Raw genomic sequence first — 22,915 nt, forward strand, 5'->3', positions numbered from 1 at the left:
TCCTTCCTCCATATCACAGAGTGTAAGAAACATGTGTTGAATTATAGGATTGAGATTAACAAATTTAGTTTCCAACATGTGTACTAAAGAAGCAGCAGCAATTTCATAAGTAGGAGCAAGTTCTACCAAGTGTCTATCTTCAAAATCTTCAGCTGTACTAACATGAGTGAAAAATTCTTCTATATTATCTATTCCAATGATAGACCCTTGTCCTACCGGTATGTCTTTCAGAGTGAACTTAGGAGGAAACATGATGAAATAAACAAAAGGTAAATGCAAGTAACTAATTTTTTTGTGTTTTTAATATAGAGAACAAGACAGTAAATAAAGTAAAGCTAGCAACTATTTTTTTTGTGTTTTTGATATAAGAGCAAACAAAGCAGTAAATAAAGTAAAGCAAGACAAAAACAAAGTAAAGAGATTGGATGTGGGAGACTCCCCTTGCAGCGTGTCTTGATCTCCCCGGCAACGGCGCCAGAAAATCTACTTGCTGTGTGTAGTTGACACGTCCGTTGGGAACCCCAAGAGGAAGGTGTGATGCGCACAGCAGTAAGTTTTCCCTCAGTAAGAAACCAAGGTTATCGAACCAGTAGGAGTCAAGGAACACGTGAAGGTTGTTGGTGGCGGAGTGTAGTGCGGCGCAACACCGGGGATTCCGGCGCCAACGTGGAACCTGCACAACACAATCAAAGTACTTTGCCCCAACGTAACGAGTGAGGTTGTCAATCTCACCGGCTTGCTGTAAACAAAGGATTAGATGTATAGTGTGGATGATGATGTTTGTTTGCGAAGAACAGTAAAGAACAATTGCAGTAGATTGTATTTCAGATGTAAAGAATTGGACTGGGGCCCACAATTCACTAGTGGTGTCTCTCCCATAAGATAAACAGATGTTGGGTGAACAAATTACAGTTGGGCAATTGACAAATAAAGAAGGCATAACAATGCACATACATATATCATGATGAGTACTATGAGATTTAATCGGGGCATTACGACAAAGTACATAGACCGCTATCCAGCATGCATCTATGCCTAAAAAGTCCACCTTCGAGGTTATCATCCGAACCCCCTCCAGTATTAAGTTGAAAACAACATACAATTGCATTAAGTATGGTGCGTAATGTAATCAACACAAATATCCTTAGACAAAGCATTGATGTTTTATCCCTAGTGGCAACAGCACATCCACAACCTTAGAGGTTACTGTCACTCCCCCAGATTCAATGGAGGCATGAACCCACTATCGAGCATAAATACTCTCTCTTGGAATCACAAGTATCAACTTGGCCAGAGCCTCTACTAGCAACGGAGAGCATGCAAGAACATAAACAACATATATGATAGATTGATAATCAACTTGACATAGTATTCAATATTCATCGGATCCCAACAAACACAACATGTAGGATTACAAATAGATGATCTTGATCATGCTAGGCAGCTCACAAGATCTAACATGATAGCACAATGAGGAGAAGACAACCATCTAGCTACTGCTATGGACCCATAGTCCAGGGTGGACTACTCACACATCGATCCGGAGGCGATCATGGCGATGAAGAGACCTCCGGGAGATGATTCCCCTCTCCGGCAGGGTGCCGGAGGCGATCTCCTGAATCCCCCGAGATGGGATTGGCGGCGGCAGCGTCTCTGGAAGGTTTTCCGTATCGTGGCTCTCGTTACTGGGGTATTCGCGACGAAGGCTTTAAGTAGGCGGAAGGGCGGAGTCGGAGGAGTCACGGGGCCCCCCCTAGGCCGCGCCGCCCTAGTGTGGCGGCGCCTCGTGGCCCCACTTCGTATCTCCCTCGGTCTTCTGGAAGGTTCGTGGAAAAATAAGACCCTGGGCGTTGATTTCGTCCAATTCCGAGAATATTTGCTTTGTAGGATTTCTGAAACCAAAAACAGCAGAAAACATCAACTGGCTCTTCGGCATCTCGTCAATAGGTTAGTGCCGGAAAATGCATAATAATGACATATAATGTGTATAAAACATGTGAGTATCATCATAAAAGTAGCATGGAACATAAGAAATTATAGATACGTTTGAGACGTATCAGCGGACCGCCCCTCGCCAGCTGCGCAAAGGAACTTCGTCGATTATCATGCTTACGGCGTGGTGGATATGCAAGCACCGGAATGCGGCGGTATTCGACAACGCACGACCTTCGATGACGTCCCTATTCAACGACTTTAGGTCTGACGCGCGGCAATGGGCGGACGCGGGAGCCCGTGGTGTCCGCCAGCTCCTCCCCTAGACTAGTGTTTCTTGGGTTGAGTTGTATGGTGGGGTGCACCCTTTCGGGGGCTTGAACATATAGCTCCTTTCTTTTCTATCAATGCATCGAAACGCAAGGCTTTTGCGTTTTCGCGAAAAAAAAATCTTATGGCTGAGACGGTGGCATCTTCCATAATTATTTGTCTTGTGCTCTGGTTCGTCGGATCAACGATCTGTTGTCCCCGAGCGAGTCGGTTGAGTTTTCCCTAGGTTTGGACGGGTTCGATTCCAAGTCCCCAACAACAGTACTCCAATCCACCCCCGAATAGCTCCGTGACCGACCACCAAACCCTAGCTCCACATCCACCCATGGCGCCAGCGGCGGCGCCGGCTGGCCCCGCCGACGACGGGCTCCGGAAGCTGGAGTACCTATCGCTCGTCTCCAAGGTGTGCTCCGAGCTCGAGACCCACATCGGCGTCGGCGACAAGGTGCTGGCCGAGTTCATCACCGAGCTCGGCCGCGACGCCCCCGACGTCTCCGACTTCGACGCCAAGCTCAAGGCCAACGGCGCCGACCTCCCCGACTACTTCGTCCGCACGCTCCTCACCATCATCCACGCCATCCTCCCGCCGCCCGCCCACAACCCTAGCTCCGCCGCCTCCCACTCCGGCGCCGGAAGCTCCAAGTACCGCGCGCTCACCCGCCCCGACGACCCAGATCGCGCCAGAGATCTACGCCTCGAGCTTGAGCGCGACGCCGCGGCGGCAGCCCCTGCCCCCGCCCCCGCTAGGGACCGCCCCCGCGACGATGACCGATCTCGGGACCGCGACCATGACCGCAGGCGCGACGACCGCGCGCACCATGACCGCAGTCGTGACAGAGACCATGGCCGCGGGCGTGGTGACCGCGACCGTGCGCATGATGACCGTGGCCATGATCGAGGCCGTGACCGAGACAGTGACCGTGGCCGTGACAGGGATCGAGACCGCGGTCGCCGCGACAGAGACCGGGAGGGAGATCGAGACGGTAACTGGCGGAGGGACCAGGACCGCCCCCAGGAAAGGGGCAGAGACATGGACAGGGATGCAGACAAGGAGGCCCAAGGAAGGAGTAGGAGGTATGGTGACGACAAGGGAGAGCAGGAGAGGGGTGGAGGAAGGAACACGACGAATGCTCTTACAAATTCGAGCGGTGACCCGGAGCTTTACCAGGTGTACCGGGGGAGGGTGACCCGTGTGATGGACACTGGTTGCTTTGTCAGGCTTGAGGATGTACGTGGTGGCCGTGAGGGCCTTGTTCATGTATCGCAGATGGCAAGCAGGCGGGTTGCCAATGCAAAGGAGGTGGTGAAGCGTGATCAGGAGGTGTTCGTGAAGGTCGTTTCAGTGAAGGGGGATAAATTAAGTCTCTCGCTGAGAGATGTCGATCAGGATACGGGAAAGGACCTCCTACCAATGCAGCGTGGTGCGGAGGATGCGCCGAGGACCAACCCGTCTGTTGGTACTGGTGGTGCTCTCGGGTCTGGCAGGAGGTTGGGCCTATCAGGGATTGTGATTACGGAGGAGGATGAGGTTGCACCCATCTCACGGCGCCCCCTCAAACGGATGAGCTCACCAGAGAGGTGGGAGGCCAAGCAGCTAATTGCTTCGGGTGTTCTGGATGTCAGGGATTACCCACAGTTCGATGAGGATGGTGATGGTATGCTGTATCAGGAGGAGGGGGCAGAGGAGGAGCTGGAGATTGAGCTTAACGAGGACGAACCAGAGTTCTTGCAGGGACAGAGCAGATTCTCAATTGACATGTCACCCGTTAAGATTTTCAAGAATCCAGAGGGTTCATTAAGTCGAGCAGCAGCTCTCCAGACTGCCCTCATCAAGGAGCGGCGTGAGGTTCGAGAGCAGGAGCAGAGAGCAATGCTGGACTCCATACCCAAGGATCTGAACAGGCCATGGGAGGACCCAATGCCTGATACAGGTGAGCGACACCTTGCACAGGAGCTGAGAGGTGTTGGGCTATCAGCTTATGACATGCCAGAATGGAAGAAGGAAGCCTATGGAAAAGCTTTAACTTTTGGGCAGAGGTCAAAGCTTTCGATCCAAGAGCAGAGGCAGACTCTTCCAATATACAAGCTGAAGAAAGAGCTGATTCAAGCTGTCCATGATAATCAAGTTTTGGTTGTTATTGGAGAAACTGGCTCCGGAAAGACAACTCAGGTGACACAATATTTGGCCGAAGCAGGTTATACCACAAGAGGTAAAATTGGTTGTACTCAACCTCGTAGGGTGGCTGCCATGTCTGTTGCCAAGAGAGTGGCAGAAGAATTCGGTTGTCGACTCGGAGAGGAAGTTGGTTATGCCATTCGTTTTGAAGATTGCACTGGGCCAGAAACTGTGATAAAATACATGACTGATGGAATGCTTCTGCGTGAAATTTTAGTTGATGAGAACCTTTCCCAGTATTCAGTAGTCATGCTTGATGAAGCTCATGAAAGGACCATCCACACAGATGTCCTCTTTGGTTTGCTGAAGCAGCTTATTAAGCGTAGATCTGACATGAGGCTTATCGTTACTTCTGCTACCCTTGATGCTGAAAAGTTTTCCGGGTATTTCTTTAACTGCAACATCTTCACAATCCCGGGAAGAACATTCCCAGTGGAGATACTCTACACCAAACAACCAGAAAGTGACTACTTGGATGCTGCATTAATTACCGTGCTCCAGATTCACTTGACAGAGCCTGAGGGTGATATCCTTGTTTTCTTGACCGGACAAGAGGAGATTGATCATGCCTGTCAATGTCTATATGAGAGGATGAAGGGGCTGGGAAAGGATGTTCCTGAGCTTATAATTTTGCCTGTGTATAGTGCTCTTCCTAGTGAAATGCAGTCAAAGATCTTTGAGCCAGCTCCACCAGGGAAGAGGAAGGTTGTTGTTGCCACCAATATTGCTGAAGCTTCTTTGACCATTGATGGCATATTTTATGTCATCGACCCTGGTTTCGCCAAGATCAATGTTTATAATTCAAAACAAGGCCTCGATTCGTTGGTCATCACTCCAATCTCACAAGCATCAGCGAAGCAAAGAGCAGGGCGTGCTGGCCGTACTGGACCTGGCAAATGTTATCGTCTATACACTGAAAGTGCTTACCGCAATGAAATGTCTCCCACGACGATTCCAGAAATTCAGAGGATCAATTTGGGATCTACAGTTCTTAATATGAAGGCAATGGGGATAAATGACTTGTTATCCTTCGACTTTATGGACCCCCCAGCACCCCAAGCACTCATCTCAGCTATGGAACAGCTTTACAGCCTTGGCGCTCTTGATGAGGAGGGGCTTCTTACCAAATTGGGTAGAAAAATGGCTGAATTCCCACTGGATCCACCACTTTCAAAGATGCTACTAGCTAGCGTCGACCTTGGCTGCAGTGATGAGATACTGACTATCATAGCTATGATTCAAACAGGGAATATTTTCTATAGGCCTAGAGAAAAGCAAGCTCAAGCTGATCAGAAAAGGGCCAAATTTTTCCAGCCCGAGGGGGATCATCTTACTCTTCTTGCTGTATACGAGGCTTGGAAGGCAAAGAACTTTTCAGGGCCCTGGTGCTTTGAGAATTTTGTTCAGTCAAGATCACTAAGGAGGGCGCAAGATGTGAGGAAACAGCTTCTCACTATTATGGATAGGTAACTACTTGAATCTTAATCAATTGAATCAAAAGCCTTTATGTTTGAATATTCATTGTCTGTTTCCCGTAATATAGCAGCATTTTCATTCTGTCTTGAATGGATATATGGTTTTGTTCTGAGTTTATTTTTGTTCATAACTACAGCAGCAGTTAGTACGACTAAATGGCACACTGCAATCTTAATCTTGAGTTTGCGGTCTACGCCGCGCATTAGCATTAAGTCATCACATCAAATCCAGCTAATATGCCCAATTAATATGCACAAATTATGAAGAGACGTACTGAAGACATGGATAAACACCATAGATGCATAATGCGGATTCAAAAGATTATGAAAATAAACATACTTACAACAGGGCAAAAACCACCCATGCAGTGTATTTGGTCCACTAAACTGCATAGATTCTGGTGTGCCTGGATATTGAACTGACATTATTTCCTTATTTATGCGGATGCATACTGAAGACAAGGATAAAAAACAGTATGTGCGGATGCTATTTCTCTTATATTTCTCTTATATCCTTTCTGTTATCTTAAACTTGTTTTGGACATCCCTGAAGTCAGATATTCGAAACTGTGTTTAAGGATATTTTGAAAATGACGATATGAACATGATTGTTCTTTGGAGACATCATCATTTTACAAATTAACTGATTTCAGAGTCCACCTTTTTGTTCTTGGCTTCTAGTTTTGTTTAATTCTTGTCTCTGTTCAGACAACTTACCGTCACTGCCAGTCCCATGCTAAAGTTGTTTGGGCATGCCTTCTAGATCTAGTCTATATTGGCATACAACTTGCTGTGAGTTAAGTGATTCCATCTATGCCCTAACATATTTGCTGTTGTCTCTGCAGATATAAATTGGATATTGTTGCTGCTGGGAAGAACTTTACGAAAATAAGGAAAGCGATCACAGCGGGCTTCTTTTTCCATGCGGCCAGGAAGGATCCCCAGGAAGGCTACAGAACCTTGGTGGAAAACCAGCCAGTGTACATCCACCCCAGCAGCGCACTGTTCCAGAGGCAGCCGGACTGGGTCATTTACCACGAGCTCGTGATGACAACGAAGGAGTACATGAGGGAGGTGACGGTGGTCGACCCGAAATGGTTAGTGGAGTTGGCGCCGAGGTTCTACAAGGGTGCAGACCCAACCAAGATGAGCAAGAGGAAGCGGCAGGAGAGGATCGAGCCTCTGTACGACAGGTACCACGAGCCCAACTCATGGCGTCTCAGCAAGCGCCGAGCTTGATTGTCCAACAAGAGTGAAATTTTGGCGAACTGTAAATACTTATGGTCTGCTTGTAGACACTGTTACAGTAGGTATTTTGACCTACGTAATGTTACCATGAGACTAGTTGTATGGATAATAGTTCCACCTCTCTGGGTGATTCAGTTTTCCCTTGTTGAGATAATTTAGATACTAATATGTTCTAATTGACTTCTTGTCGCTTGTGAAGCCAGAGTGGAAAATTCAGCTGTAATCTCCTTTACCCTACCCTTCATAGACCAGCCTGTTGTTATTTTGTTTGTACTTTCTTTTTTCGAGGAATGTTTGAAGTTTATGATACTCCAGTTATAGACCAGCCTGCAGGGGTCCTAAAGGGATTCATGATAAGCTTGCATTATTGAACTCTCGTTGCTTTGACAATTTCCTGTATGGTATGGAGCCTAATTTGTTTTACCTCTACTCAACAATTGCTGTCAATGATCCTTGATGTTCTATACTGAACAAGTGCATGGAGTATTATTGTTCTGCTTGAACAACTGGTTTGGGTTTTCCTTTGGCTTGGAATTCATGCTGACGCTTGTCAACTAGTCCTTGTTTCATTTTTCATGAAGTGGTTGCAAATTTCCTTATGCAACTGTGTTCCTACTTCTAATATTTTCCATTACTCTTGGAATTACGTGGCAAGAATGCAATGGAGTATTCAATAGCTTCAAATATTATACTCCATCCGTTTCACCAAAAATGTCTTAACTTCAAATAAATAAAAAGTGTTTTAACATTATTAAAATTTAGATAATCTAGTAGGTAGATACATCCAAATTTTGATAAAGTTGAGACACTTTTGGTAGGTCAGAGAGAGTAGTTCATCTACTCCTTGGCTGCTGAACCTGGTAAATGCGAACAGTTTGTCTGTTGAGAAAAATGCTAGCTGGCCATGGTCAGTCAGCACAGAGAAAAGTAATATCCATGCTTGTAAATATGCGAGGCGTAAAGGGTGGGCACTTATATTCCAACATTTCTGCCACTTAGATTGGTCATGTAAAAATACCATCATATGGGCATTATATTTTCAAGGTCACATGTGTTTACGACATTTAAACGCAACACCTTCGCGGCCCTGAGCTCCAGGCGGGGAGGTTTTTCATGGAGACCGTCCCAGCAAACGCCGGCTCTTTTGTAGTTTCCAGCCCATCTTTCTAAAGTTTGTCCGTGGAACAAACGTTTGGATCTGAAGGAGCTCTAGTGATACAATCTAGTCTAATATACATCGAGTCACAATAGACATTAGTGGTATATTCTGAAGAGAGAAAAATGAAGTCTTTCTTTTTGCTAACTTGAAGTGTGCTGTGATAGAGTTAAATAAGCTGGAGCATATGAAAATCTATCTACAAGATAAAGAAGTGTTCATTACATTACTTTTTGTATCGCTGCAGTAGCACTGAAATTTCTAAGGTCAAATCCTACAGAAAAACTTTAGTATGTACAACCTCCATTCCAAATAGGCTGTCTTACATCCGTATCTACAAATCCGCAACACTCAATTTGGAAAGGAGGAAATAGATTGTCTTCAAGAAAGAAAGAAAAAACTTGCTTAAACACATCATTTACCCATTTCCTTATTCAAACACAAGTTTCTGATCTTTCATGGGGACAGTCTATTTTCTGATCATTTATATGTTCCAAGCAGACTCTTAAGCATACAGATCTGGCACCTCTGCCGTGCACTGGGCACAAAAATGTCGTATCTATACCAGATTTAGCACAACATGCAGTTTTTTGTTTTTTTGTTTGAAAGGGTAAAACCAGAGCGAGCCATGGAAGTTTCATAGGCAAAAAAGAAAACGAATACATGAACATTATGCTGATAGTCACTCTGAGGTAAACCGGAGTTTTACAGAGCACAGATACTAGTATAGGTGGCTAGTCAATAGTCGTAGTCAGAATCTGGGTCAGCATCGACTATGTCTGGCATTGAGTCTTCAGACTCTCCGTCAGAGAAGGCTGGCTGAATGGGCAGCGTGAAGCGGGTTGGAGAGCTCTCTGTATGGCTTGGAGCGAGGCTTGGGACCGATGGTGTTTGATATGAGGTTCCCAAGTTGCCAGACGGTACATCTGAGGTTTTGTTCTGAAGAACGGCTGAGCTTCTATTCTGAAGACGCTCAACAAGATCAGCAGGAAGGGTAGTAACTGCAGGTTTCTGCGTTTCAGTTGGCCTTGAGTAGATTGGGTTTGAAACAGCAGTGGAGCTAGAAGGATTATACACTGGAGCAACTGCAGGTATCTGTGTTCCAAGTGGCCTTGAGTAGATCGGATTTGGAACAGCATTGGAGCTTGTAGGATTATCCACTGTCTTTAGCTTGTGGGTTTCCTCTGTAGCCGCATCCACCATATTATTGACATCGCTCTTGTTGTGCGTGGGAACAGCTTGTACTGCCTCATGAACTAAAGGATCTGCCCTTTCTAGAGAAAGGGCTCGAGGGTGAGTAAGAACGTCCAAAGCCAGCAAAGCATGCGAACAAAACTCTGCAAGCCTAGTGCCTCTCTCGAGCTTCCCTGTAATGAAACAAGAGATAATAGTTGTTATTTTCATGGATATATCTGCAACCCCCACCCTGATATATGAAACCACTCTAACTCATTCCATTTACCAAATCCACACACCAAAAAAGAAAAATCAAGCTTACCTAAATTTTCATGTCATAAAGCTAATAGTACAAGGTCTGCTTTTGTCAGTAAGCATGCCAAGGCAGTTCAAGCAAAACCCACATTATTTCCTTTCAATTAACCATCTCTTTCATTGTTTTGTTCTTGATGCAGGTTGTATCATGTCATAAAGCTAATAGTACAAGGACTGTTTTTGTCAGTAAGCATGCCAAGGCAGTTCAAGCAAAACCCACATTATTTTCTTTCAATTAACCAGCTATTAATTACAAGAAACAAAAATATCTACATCTGTAGACAATGTTATAGACACGAGAGATTTTACCTCTTCTGAAGAGTTCAATTCCTTGGGCTAAATAAGGCGGGCGGGCATAAGGAGAAGAAAGGAATGATGCCAGCAATGCCTTCAACGAAGCAAGTCGGAAATCTGATATGCTTGTCTCCCCAGCTGTCAATGTTGATCGCTCATACCCCACTCCTGAGTCAAGAGCACTCCTAGCTATGTTAATTAGCAGCAAGTCCACTGGAGCAACTGCAGGTATCTGTGTTCCAGGTGGCCTTGAGTAAATTGGATTTGGAACAGCATTGGAGCTTGTAGGATTATCCACTGTCTTTAGCTTGTGGGTTTCCTCTGTAGCCGCATCCACCATATTATTGACATCGCTCTTGTTGTGCGTGGGAACAGCTTGTACTGCCTCAGGAACTGTACGTGAATCAGTTTGCGGATCTTCTTTGACAAGAGTGAGCTCTTCTGTTGGCTCATTATCCTTGGTGGATGGCAACCAGTCATCATCACTATCTTCATTCTCAATAACCTGAAACTGACCTTCAGATTGTGAAAACTTGGATCTGCCAGCACCAAAAACTATCTTTTCTGGTCCACTGTGGTTGAGTCCAGGAACTAAAGGACCTGCCCTTTCTAGAGAAAGGGCTCGAGGGTGAGTAAGAACGTCCAAAGCCAGCAAAGCATGAGAACAAAACTCTGCAAGGTTAGTGCCTATCTCTAGCTTCCCTGTAATGAAACAAGAGATAATAGTTGTTATTTTCATGGATATATCTGCAACCCCCACCCTGATATATGAAACCACCCTAGCCAGCTCTAACTCATTCCATTTACAAAATCCACACAAAAAAAGGAAAATCAAGCTTAGCTACATTTCATTGTTTTGTCCTTGCTGCAGGTTGTATCATGTCATAAAGCTAATAGTACAAGGTCTGCTTTTGTCACTAAGCATGCCAAGGCAGTTCAAGCAAAACCCACATTATTTCCTTACAATTAACCATCTATTAATTACAAGAAACAAAAATATGTACATCTGTAGACAAGTATGTTATAGACACGCTAAGAGATTTTACCTCTTCTGAAGAGTTCAATTCCTTGGGCTAAATAAGGCGGTCGGGCATAAGGAGAAGAAAGGAAAGATGCCAGCAATGCCTTGAATGAAGCAAGTCGGAAATCTGATATGCTTGTCTCCCCAGCTGTCGATGTTGATTGCTCATACCCCGCTCCTGAGTCACAAGCACTCCTAGCTATGTTAATTAGCAGCAAGTCCACTTTTGCCCTCCAGTGATCTGTCCTCAATGACCCCCCCTGATCGAGGAAATAAAATGTATATTACATCTACTTGTTGCAATTATAAAATATATACATCAGACTGTGTAACCCCAAAGAATTGAGACCCAAGGAACATTGTAATAATTACAAAACATGGCAATGACTAGAAACAGTATTGAAAGGAAGTGCGTAGTGTCAATATTTCATGATAAAAGTTATAATCATTCAAAAGAGAGTAGATTTTAGCATGACAATCAAGAACATTACTTTTACAACCTAACATTTAGTGTTATAGAAATCAAAATACATAAGTACCAATTTATTCCCCAAACTGATATGATGAAAACAAGGGAATTTATTTACCATACTCTACCCATAAAATATTAGTACATATCCTAAACCTGAAGCTGTCATTAGGGAGTAAGGGCAAATCTATGTGCGTGGAAATAGTTTGATCCCTAGCTCAAATCTGCCTCTCAATCAAGGTCTATTCTATCTAGAATTCCTCATCAATATCAAAAGGGTAAAATTGATGTCTGGTCATTGTTATTGTCCTCCTGATCGATTTGATGTTTGAATAACTCCACCGTCCCCTAATGGTAGTAGGAACAAAGGAATCATCTGTAGGAGATCAAGATTATCCAAACCAGGCTAGACTTGTTGTGGTGGCCACGTTGGGTTGACTTATATCGCAATGTAGTGTTCCCATATCAAGGAACAGAAGGAAACAGATTGGTTTGATCATCTGTGCTAGCGATAGTGAACAGAAATAAAGGGTGAACAGGACATGAATCATGTGCTGCATCAAATGATCATGTCTATCCCACCCCTAGAGAAGAACCTGCAGTGTGAGGAGTGATCAGGTTTACTCGGGAGCATGTTGGCTTCTTATGTGATCGACTACTTTGGCTACAACGATCTTCCTTCGCATGCAATTATATGCTCACTACCATGCAAACCTTCATTACAGGTGGTTTGGAACCACCATCCCGCTAAGACAACATGCTCTCTGTGTATTAGAGTTTGTGAACTCAAAATAAGATAGCAGACAGCTCACAGCTCCTCTAAACCATCTACAGCAAAAAAGATCAAATATATAAAAAGCAGCTGGGGACAACTAGGAAAGAGAATGCCATAAGCACCCTCACATGCAATGTCTATTGGATCATCACATTTTATACATGAATGCATTAGGATTTAGGAGTTCCCACCCTTATGCATAAGGCTGTAGTGTACCGTAAGATGCAGTATATAGTTCCTACTAAATTTAATTCCATATTTAACTAATACTAAATATCATATCAGCAAGTTATACATATACTTCAAAAAAGTAGGAAATAAGTGCATGCTTTTGCCAAATTCATACTGTGTAGGGTGAATGGTAAACACTCTGATACCCGAGTGATATAATATGGGAATGCATGGTTTTAGTCCAGGGAGACAAGAGGCTGGTGAAAAGACACGGGCCACCTAAAGTAAGACCAGTAAAAAACAAAACTACATGGCCCATAAACTAGAACTAGAAGGTCGGAGAACAGAGAATTGGGCAATCTGTTTCTGTCAAGTCCCTAGCTTTGTAATACATTGACCTGTGATGATTGTCTTCTATCCTCTATTGGTAAAACAAAAAATCGCTGGGAAAAAGAACATATTTCCAGAGAATACTACTAGCCCTAAAACCTGAAATAGGCTGGTTCAATATTTTGGCTGATAGGCAGTTTATATCCTTAAATCCAGATAAATATTAGTTCTCAAATCCTAGATCACATCTAACAAGCAAAAATACAGTCTGCACTAAGTAGGGATCAGCAGTAGTTTAGACTTTAGAGTATGAACTATGAACTTGCCAAACCCTGCTAAAAACAATATAGCAGATGAAAGTGATTTTGGTTCTCTTGGATATCTAGATATGCAAAGAGGAAAGAACAACAAGAAAAGTAATAAGAGAAGAATTGAGAATAATATGCAGGTGAAAAGGAAGATAAATTTTGGGCATACCACATTCAGAAGAATTTCCAAGGTTTCTAGTGCAGCTATTTTGATGCAGAGTGGTGTAACATACGATGCAGTTTCAGGGGTCATTCCCTTCGACGCGGTTGGCGTGGAAGAAGTTTTCCTTTTCTTTGGGCTGACTGCTGCTTTCTCCAAACCTGAAGCATGTGAATTTTGTATTTGTGGTTCCTGCTTCCTCTTCTTGGAGTAACTTTTTGATGAAGATTCAAAAGTCACTTTTGTTGGATTTGTGCTTAATAAAGTCATTTCGTTTACACAACTATCATCCAGATCACCAACTGCATTGCTGACTATTACCTCTAGCAAGTGCAGAGACATTCCTGGTAACAAAAGCCATCATTTATTCAGTCAGCAGTGGGTGCAACTCGCAATCGACTAAAAGACGACCAAAGCTATGAACCAAACATTTATATGGGTGCAACCGGAAGTATGACAGTCATTCAACAAAGAAAAACATGACATGGACTGATGCAGGGAACTGTATGTAAAATTAGGCTTCTAAATTTTGAAGACATGGAATATTGGTTCGACCATAGCGTGCGCAGCAGTGTCATAACTCAGAAATCCAGCCTGTTGTTAGATACGCTCCAACAAACACCGCAAGGATGCTAAAAATCTGAGTTCCGTGTGAGCATCATTACCAAAGATTGTAAACAGATAAAAGTATATTCCTTGAACCAATGATTTCCGAATGAGCAAACCAAACATGCCACGGAGAAAGTATTAGAAGAATGATGTATTGCAAAATTATATCTCCATAGTGGCAGCAAAGAAAGGGAAAAAATCAGTTTTGTATGACCACACTGAGATATGCACAACCATGTTGATTGTTAATTTGTTCCTAATTCTGAAAACAGGCAGTTCTGAAATTAACATAATTATGGCCACACCAACTTACTCTCAAAAATTATCTTAAAAGATACCAGCAGGCAACTGTGAACAAATAAACAAAAAATCACCTACCAACACCCATGGAGGTCAGCAACAGCTGCACAATGCTGTAAACCTTTGTCCTCATAGCAGGCAACTTTGCAATTTTGAAGTAATCAGCTATAAGCCGTACAGTATTAGCAGCATGTGGTAGAAGTTGGCTGCAATATGACAAGTATATAATTTAGACACTGCTTTCCCAGTATAGACTCAGGTCCAAACCAATAATAAATAGAACTTGTATAAAATCCAGTTCCAAAATTACTTAAAACTCAATGTTATGATCACTTGTTGTCTATATGTCTGTATTCAATCTATGCTTAAAACTTGTGGAAAATATACATGGGATGTTTTAAATAATAGCAATAAGAGGTAGTACACATGGTACCTTCGCATTCCTTTAATAGTTGCATGGAGCAAATCCAAGAAAGATGAATGCAATGACGGAAGCTCAAAACAAATAAGCTCTTGGTGCAAGGAAGTGGTTGAAGGGAACTTCTTGTTATGCAATGATCCATCAACTAAGAGCACTCTCCGCAACAGAGCTAATAAAGCGCGCACAGGAACATTGACCTTTTGAGAAATGACAAGTAAAACAATATAGTTTAAAACAAAACGCTAATGCTTTATAGCAGCTTATTAGCGCCATTAGGTAACAAATAATGACAATGTACCAAAAGATGCAGCTTTGGACGAACCTGAACCGGGTAATAACTAGTCAGCATCACACAACAGCAATGGGCAAGGGCTGAAATGGTTGGGACAGTGAAGACACGAAATTTCTTTGTTACATGCAAATTGCCTCCCAACTTTATTTGATCTCCCAAGACTGGTGGAGGATCATTTCCAGGTGGAACTAATAGCATCATAATCTCACGGCCTTTCTTTTCTGCAAATATAATTGTTAGAAGACAGTCAAGACACTCTAAATTGGTACAACTGAAAATAAGAATTGCTCATGCCATACATTACCTTCTTCCAGCCCGACAAAAGCATCGTTCAAAAGATTGTTTACCCCAATCAGTATCTTCTGGATCATCAGTGACCAACTGCCCTCAGATACTCGGACAGAAGGTAACATTGCTAGGACTCGCGCAAATTTCTGGAGGATTGGAAGATGCAAAGAGTAGAGGTTGGTCAACACAAAGGGAAAATTCATGGCAAGGAGCGACAAAGGGAAAAAACTAAAAAATGGAGAATGAAACGAATGTGTCACCTTTGATGAGTTTACATTGACTTCTGCACTCATAACCTTTGCTGCAATGGCGGATTCAACCTGAAATTTGTAAAGTACAGAATAATATATTAATGAAAAGTAAGAATAGTAGGAAGCTGTAAACTGGATGTAGTTTCAGAGGTATGCACTAAAAACTAGCAAGACCTCAAAGGAACATATTACAAAAGAGAACACTTGCGTCCCTGCTCACTCAGCATTTAAATTACAATTAAATGATAAGAGTAGCTCATGTACATTATAAAGATATTTCAAATTTTGAACTCCTATGACCCTACATCAAACATCAAGTTTGTTGTTAACAGGAGTACATAGCTACTCACAATAGGAAATGAACTACAACATAAGTGTAAGCATACTTTATTATAGTGCCGATTTAGAGATGAGGGATACAATTTAATAACTGTCCTCAGCAAATCAATCGCTTCATCCTGCAAACACACACACAAATTATACATTTATACTCTTAAATGCTTGAAATCAAACAGATAAGCCTGTGGATAAGAACAGCATACCGCCACTGGACCATTTTCATTTAAAAGCAGCAGTAATGGTTCGACAACTCTTCCAGCAAAGGATGATGCCTCTTTCTTCAAGTTCAAAAATTTCGCCAATCTAATCAAAGAACAAGTTATGTTTCTTACATCTGAACAAAATAGTAGCACACAGAAGAAAGTGCAATGGATAAATTATCAAGCTTTAGCATTTCAAACAATCGCATTCAGTCATCTACAATACTATAGTAAACAAGCTAAATTTACAATACTATAATAAACAAGCTAAAATGCAGCTACGCAAACAGACTGATATAGTATATCTGTTGAAGTATATTATTATTGGCATATACGAGATTGTAGGAGGATTTGCAATCCATGATTCTTGCCTTATCTCTAGGAGAGCTTCTTACACTCATGTACTACATAATGGCCGAGGCTCAATGCACCCAACATATTGCATGTTATGTGGGAGCCTCTGAGCCTCTCCTATAGCCGCAGGAGGCACAAAACGAGGGAACCGGCCCCAGTAGAAGCAGGTGGTAAGTTGTTAGGAAGATCTCTTTCAGCTTTGGCAAAGAATTTATCTCTTAGAGCTTTTTCCGAGTTTACTTAGATTCTGCCTTAGGAGTTAGGACTCCAGTTGATGTAACATGGGTTACGTAATGCCTGCCTCTAGCTCCTTACGAGCAATGCACATATCGCAACTACCCCTCTCTCATCTCTTCATCCCTGACTTTCACGTGCAGCAGCCCCGTCATGGTTGTGTAATGCTGCAGTGGTCCAGAGCCATTTCATCCTGCTTCCTATGGTCATCCTCTCCACTCTAATCTTCTCACAGATCACTCAGACACATTAGGATCGTCCATACCTACCATGTCTTCAATCACCAATAAACTGATGAGCCGATAACCCTTGAGCAGAAGCTAGAGAAAATTCAGGAGTCCCTGGTTTCTCTGTGACACAGAAAATCGTGACCAACAAGCAGAAGAACCTCGGCACCAAGTTAGACCGTCAGTCTAATTCCATCTTTCGGGAGCAATCTCCACTGGCAGCAGCGCGAGCACAATTTGGCAAATAAGGGGAGCTTCCAGAGGGCACTGCTGCCGGTGGTTGTATCTAGCCAACCGACAGGCTGTTGGTGCTCCCATCAAACAAATCGAAGGGCGACAACCCATGACGCTTCTTCAAGATGGCCCCTACCTAGAACAGTGAGGTGGGCCTGCTGGCATGGCTTACCCACTGCGATCTCCTCTTTGAGTCGCGGCGCACGTATGAGCCAGAGAAGGTTGGCACCATCTCCTTCCATCTGGCAGGCAACTTTAAGGTGTGGTACCACAGCCACTGATGCTTATGGCCCTTCACCATGGCCTCAGATCACCGAACTTGCTAACACCCCTGGCTGGACCTCCGTCACACTGCAATGTGCTAAGCGAGCGCATCTCTCTCAAATGAACCAGCACTGGTTGAGTTCGACAAGCAGTTCACCGCCCTCCTCCAACACACACCGCGGCTTCCACCGCGTCATAGGATTATGCTCCATGAAAAATTAACAACCAGAGTATAGGATTCCACGTGAGTCATGATGGCATGAATGTCGCAGAGCAAAGTTTTCTCCCAGTATCATCAGGAGTGGGGTATGAAGTGAGAAAAAGAATATTTATTGTTCAAATATATAAAATAATTAGATATATCTTTAATGCTGCTCAAACATGGTTAACATTAACAGAGAAAGGAGTAATTACTTATCATTTAAAACAAATGCACATTTTAAAAAAATCATGCAAGACATTCATTTCACATAAATATTTGCTACTCAAGAAAGTCAAATGAAGGGCCAAGGAGGGGAAGCACGTTCGTCATCTTTAGGGAATGCCAGGGTTGGTGCCACAGAGTGTCAATCTGGACTTTACGCATACCTGCCATGCTATCCACCAAGTATGATAAGTTCTCAAGAACAATCCACACTGAATTAATTGAGCACATGGTGTTAGCAGGACAATTGAGTTTTTATTTAATTATCCGTCACAATATTAGCCTATGAAATAAAATCAGTACAAGTTCCATGATAGAAACAAGAATTTAGTTGCCTCACTTAAATAAGTACCAGCACATGAGGCATGGCAATAAATGATATGCAATCATGTACTTGTTAAAATAACAGACAAAATACCAGCAATCCAACTATTTGCTTGACATCAAGTAACAGGACACAGCTTTCCATGACATACCTCACAAATAAATCAGACATAGAAGTACAAGAGACATCGGTAGCAAGTTGCGAGCTAGATGGTTCCTGCTAGGTGGCAAAGAAGACATATCAGCTAACTAATAATAATGTTCGACGATGTGCATTCGTGTAAAGAAAACTAGAAAGAGAATTAACTCTTCAGGGATGTGAAGAATATTGGATAAATGAACTACTGAGAAGCATTATTCAAGATCTTCAAATTTTATTCTAGAATGGATTTTGCTTTTCTTTTTTGTGGGAATGTCGTTTGTTGACATGGATTATACAAATCTCAATCAGATTTATTACTGTATAAAACCACACCAACGAGCTCAGTAAAGCCATAAAGTTGTCTAGTGGAGTGTTCTACACATATCAAATTATAAATGTACAGAACAGGTAAAATAATGAGAAAAATGGCATCTGCAAGTCAAGTTCTGATATATTGTTTCAAACACGAGCCTAGGTTTAGATCAATACGGAATGACATGAATGGTGTTACATACCATAATTTCAGACTGATTGCTTAACATGCATCATACATTCATACATATGATAAATTAGGAGAAAAATGAGGTAGCGAACAAATAAATAATTTAACAGACTGAACTCCTATGATTTGACTCTAGAAGAAAGAAAATGTGGGCTGGCATTTCATTCTTCGGTTCAAATTTGAGTTCAAAACAAGCACAATATAGCCCAAAAATTATAGCAACATCCAGTTCTGAACAACTACAAACCCAGGCAGTCAGAAGGTGCCAAGAGAACAGGTAGCCCAAGAGATAAAATTTAGATGAATATCACGCCCAAGGGGAGCAAAACAAATGCCAGGGACAGACTTCTTCATCGGCTTGCTCCTAGGTACTCCCTCCGTCCCATGAAGGTTGTCTGAGATTTAGTAGAATTTGAATGTACCTAGACACTATTTAGCATCTAGATACATCCAAATTATGACAAATCTCAGACAACCTTCGTGGGACGGAGGGAGTAGTAAATATCAACATTTTATTTCATTGAAGGTATCCTATTCCTGAAACAGGTCAACCAACTAGTCTGGCGTCGAATATAATTCCAGCAAAGGGCGGTCACAACAGGAATATTGCTATGCTTCATGGCAACTTTTGCATTACCTTCGTGTCTATAATCTGGTCGGAAATTAGTTAGATCAAGTAGTAATTCAAATAACCTAAAACACACTATTGATTATTAAATAAACAATGGGATTTTGCAGACATTAAAACACTGAAGTATGGAGGGAGGAAGAGGCTACACGCTACGCTAGCTCAGAATAAATAAATAAAAACAAGAACATGAAAGTCCAAGTAAACTATGTGCATTACCTGCAAGTTGGTTAGAATTTTCTCAAACCAATCAGAGTATGATTCCAGAAAACGCTCGTTGCTGATATCTTGGAAAGTGACGCCGAGAAAGCAAGTACCCAACCAACGACTGTGTGGCTAAAGATTTAACAGAAAGAAGGAAAGCAATGTTAGTAAATCATGTCTAGTATGTTTTATTTTACATTGAAGATTTAACGATTGTTAAAGCTGGCAGGAAAAAACAATTACTGATGTTGAGATTTTATATGGTGTACATTGTTCAAGCCTGCACCATTCTGCAGCACAGAACAACAAAATATGGCACTGACGAGTATAAAACTATCTCACCGGACGCCATAATTCCTAGTTATGTAAGAGACTAGTAACAAGGAGCACTGAGGAAACTAGTTTCAGCGATGTACAGCAACAACTAGCTCAAAACTGCACACCCTGCTGCAATGGGTTCGGTGCAGGTGCAACACAAGTTGAGTATTATGACAGAGAGAAGAGAAGTCCCCCAAATCCTTGGAGCAGGAGTTGGCACTTCAACCCAGACTAGACCAAATTAACGACAGAGTGGGGTGCAGGTGGACCAGACGGCAAGCAGCATACCGAGTCGCTCTGCAGGAGCTCGCCGACGCGCTGGACCCAGGCGTCCACCGCGGCGCGCCACGCCTCGGCGAGCTTCCGGTCCGGCGGGCCCTGGATGGCCTCGGTGAGGAGGCCGTGCGTGCGCACCGCGTCGAGGATGGAGGCGAGCTCCGACGGCGGGACGGTGCTCCCCGGCTGTGGCAGCTGCTCGCCGACCACCACTCGGAGCAGACGTGGCTTGAGCCATTGGTCGTTCAGGTCCGCAAGGAAGCCGACGGCGCCGGCCATCGCTGGTTGGTGGTGGGGGGCGGTGGATTTGGGAGACGGCGCGGCCGGACTTGGGGTGGAGGTGGAGCGCGCGGTCCGTTAGAAGAAGGTGGCGGCTGCGGGGCGGGGTTGGGCCGCGCTAAACCCTAGCGAGGGACCGGATGGACACGTCATGCGGTCAGGGTGTAAGTGGGACCAAACGCGGGTGCCCGCTTATTCGCCGCATAAGCCCGCGATAGATAAGTGGGACGCCATGTTTGCCCGCTGAGCATTACTCCTAGAAATCGGCCTGGGCAACTCGGCCTCCCAGGGCCTCCGAAGGGGGTGGGGGATTTGATCATGTTCGTCCGTCGAGCGTTGTACAGCAATTTTCCACTCCCGCAATCTACCCTGGCCGTTCGATGATGTCAAACCTTTTTTTCACCTCTGCTGCCTTCCCTTGCGTCGATGACAGATGGGGACGACTACGTGCGGGGCAAGTTCGTCAGACGCAGGGATGGTCGTCTGGTGTCGTGGCGTTCTTGCCTCTCCTTCCGGCTCGAAATTACCGCTGCGGGCGAGCAGGCGAGACGTGCGTGTACAGGGGCGTGGACTTTGGTGCCCAATCTCCATCTCTCCTTCCCGTGCGAGCCGCCTCTTCTCCAGGCCATGGCCAACCTCTCTTCCCCACCGCCTCCTCGTGCTCCTCTTCACCCGCTCTCGAGTCCACGCGTTCCTCTGCCATGGTCGGCCCTCCACCCGCCCTAGATTTGCAGCCGTCGGGAGGGCGACGTGCGACCGTCCTGGGCGCTCAGGAGGAGCCCTCGATCTGCGGAGACCTGCGCGGAGGAGAGCCGCATCTCCCTCGTTCGTATCCTCGGCGGCGGGTCCCTTGAGGTAGGTAGGTTGCTTCCTCCTCTTCTCTCTTGCGCCGCCTCCTTTTCTCCCCACACGAACTGTAGGCGAGGAAGGTTGATCCGTGTCGTCCATGGAGATGGCGCCATGGTCCCTAACGAGCCTCATCTGCCATAGCACAACATGACCGTCTCCCTCCTCCCACTTCAGCTCCAGTCTGATTCTATCATCTTGAATTGATTTCTGCTTTCCAGCTAGGGTTTCGGTGTACACAAGAGTCGTACCAATGGCGGTAACAAGCAACATTTGTGTTCATATTGTCCACAGCTGGTGCAAATAGGTACGTTCTCTTCACTTCTCACTTCGTTTATATCCTCTCATCAGGCTGCAGGCAAGGAAGCACAGTGGTGGGTGGCTGCTAGAGCTTGGCATGAGTTCCTCTGATGCCATGGTGAGGTGATAAAGTTTCGTTTCTTGTTTTTTCTATTTCTATACACAATATACATGTTCAGGTCTTGATTGTTTCTATATTGGCCGTCACAACCCATGGTATCTTCTTTTCCCTGCATGGTCATATTTTTGGTTCAACTGATTTATACAGCATAGTGCTGACTTGCTATGGGAAAGACTGATATTGTATTCCGCAAGTTATCTCCGACAGCAAATACAGTATTAAACAAATATTGAAGAAATGAGTGACTTTATAATTTAGAAAGCTGGATTCAGGTTGGAATGCAATATGTTGTTTTATTAGGGCCTGTCTAGAGTCCATGTCCTTATGTTGTAGTGGCATTGTGTGGTACTGTAGAAGTGTTTTTTTTTAGAAGGTACCGTAGAAGTGTTGAATTAGTGGATTCTGTACAAGAATTTTTATGACTTCTGCTTTATTATTTTCACAGTTTGGGGAAACGATTTTTTCTGCATGATAAAGAGCTTACATTGATTAAATTTTCAGTTGAACATTACTGCTGAATGAAGATAGAATGTTGTTCTGCTTTATTATTTTCACAGTTTGGGGAAACGATTTTTTCTGCATGATAAAGAGCTCACATTGATTAAATTTTCAGTTGAACATTACTGCTGAATGATGATAGAATGTTGTTCTGCTTTATTATTTTCACAGTTTGGGGAAACAATTTTTTCTGCATGATAAAGAGCTTACATTGATTAAATTTTCAGTTGAACATTACTGCCGAATGATGATAGAATGTTGTTATGCGTTATTATTTTCACAGTTTTGGAAACGATTTTTTCTGCATGATAAAGAGCTTACATTATTAAATTTTCAGTTGAACATTACTGCTGAATGATGATAGAATGTTGTTCTGCGTTATTATTTTCACAGTTTGGGAAATGATTTTTTCTGCATGATAAAGAGCTTACATTGATTAAATTTTCAGCTAAATGATGATAGAATGTTGTTCTGCGTTATTATTTTCATAGTTTGGGAAATGATTTTTTCTGCATGATAAAGAGCTTACATTGATTAAATTTTCAGTTGAATATTACTGCTGAATGATGATAGAATGTTGTTCTGCGTTATTATTTTCACAGTTTGGGAAACGATTTTTTATGCATGATAAAGAGCTTACATTGATTAAATTTTCAGTTGAACATTACTGTTGAATGATGATAGAATGTTGTTCTGTGTTATTA

General features: G+C 43.4%; 2 protein-coding genes across 6 annotated transcripts in view; one reads left to right on the top strand and one right to left on the bottom strand.

Annotated features, from left to right (window-relative positions):
• The first annotated feature begins 2,549 nt into the window (after positions 1-2,549).
• Positions 2,550-7,486, top strand: LOC124703195 (probable pre-mRNA-splicing factor ATP-dependent RNA helicase DEAH5). The gene is made up of 2 exons (XM_047235419.1): positions 2,550-5,904; positions 6,759-7,486. Exons 1-2 carry the CDS (start codon positions 2,588-2,590, stop codon positions 7,150-7,152), a joined length of 3,711 nt encoding a protein of 1,236 aa, XP_047091375.1. The 5' UTR covers positions 2,550-2,587; the 3' UTR covers positions 7,153-7,486.
• A 1,232-nt stretch (positions 7,487-8,718) lies between these two features.
• LOC124703196 (proline-, glutamic acid- and leucine-rich protein 1) overlaps positions 8,719-22,915 on the bottom strand; it is a 32,489-nt gene continuing 18,292 nt past the window's right edge. For 2 of the 5 annotated variants that reach the window (XM_047235423.1, XM_047235420.1), the window contains exons 15-17: positions 11,149-11,347; positions 10,367-10,804; positions 8,719-9,444 (exon numbers count right to left, since the gene is read on the bottom strand). In XM_047235423.1, coding sequence (XP_047091379.1) covers positions 9,056-9,444; positions 10,367-10,804; positions 11,149-11,347 — 1,026 coding nt within the window. In that variant the 3' untranslated portion in view covers positions 8,719-9,055. Of the gene's footprint in view, positions 9,566-10,366; positions 10,805-11,148; positions 11,384-13,345; positions 13,681-14,323; positions 14,452-14,678; positions 14,864-14,988; positions 15,180-15,262; positions 15,393-15,506; positions 15,567-15,883; positions 15,956-16,039; positions 16,140-18,249; positions 18,315-19,588; positions 19,706-20,179; positions 20,467-22,915 lie in introns of those variants that run through there. The other 3 variants (XM_047235424.1, XM_047235422.1, XM_047235421.1) reach the window with 3 other exon arrangements.

This window comes from Lolium rigidum, chromosome 3 (genome assembly GCF_022539505.1).
Source record: "Lolium rigidum isolate FL_2022 chromosome 3, APGP_CSIRO_Lrig_0.1, whole genome shotgun sequence".
NCBI lineage: Eukaryota > Viridiplantae > Streptophyta > Magnoliopsida > Poales > Poaceae > Lolium > Lolium rigidum.

What these genes read in the sequence shown, in the direction of transcription:
- LOC124703195 (XM_047235419.1), top strand. Translation starts at nt 2,588, where the DNA reads ATGGCGCCAGCGGCGGCGCCGGCTGGCCCCGCCGACGACGGGCTCCGG. An exon ending in CTTCTCACTATTATGGATAG is followed by an intron (nt 5,905 to 6,758) that starts GTAACTACTTGA and finishes TTGTCTCTGCAG; the next exon opens with ATATAAATTGGATATTGTTG.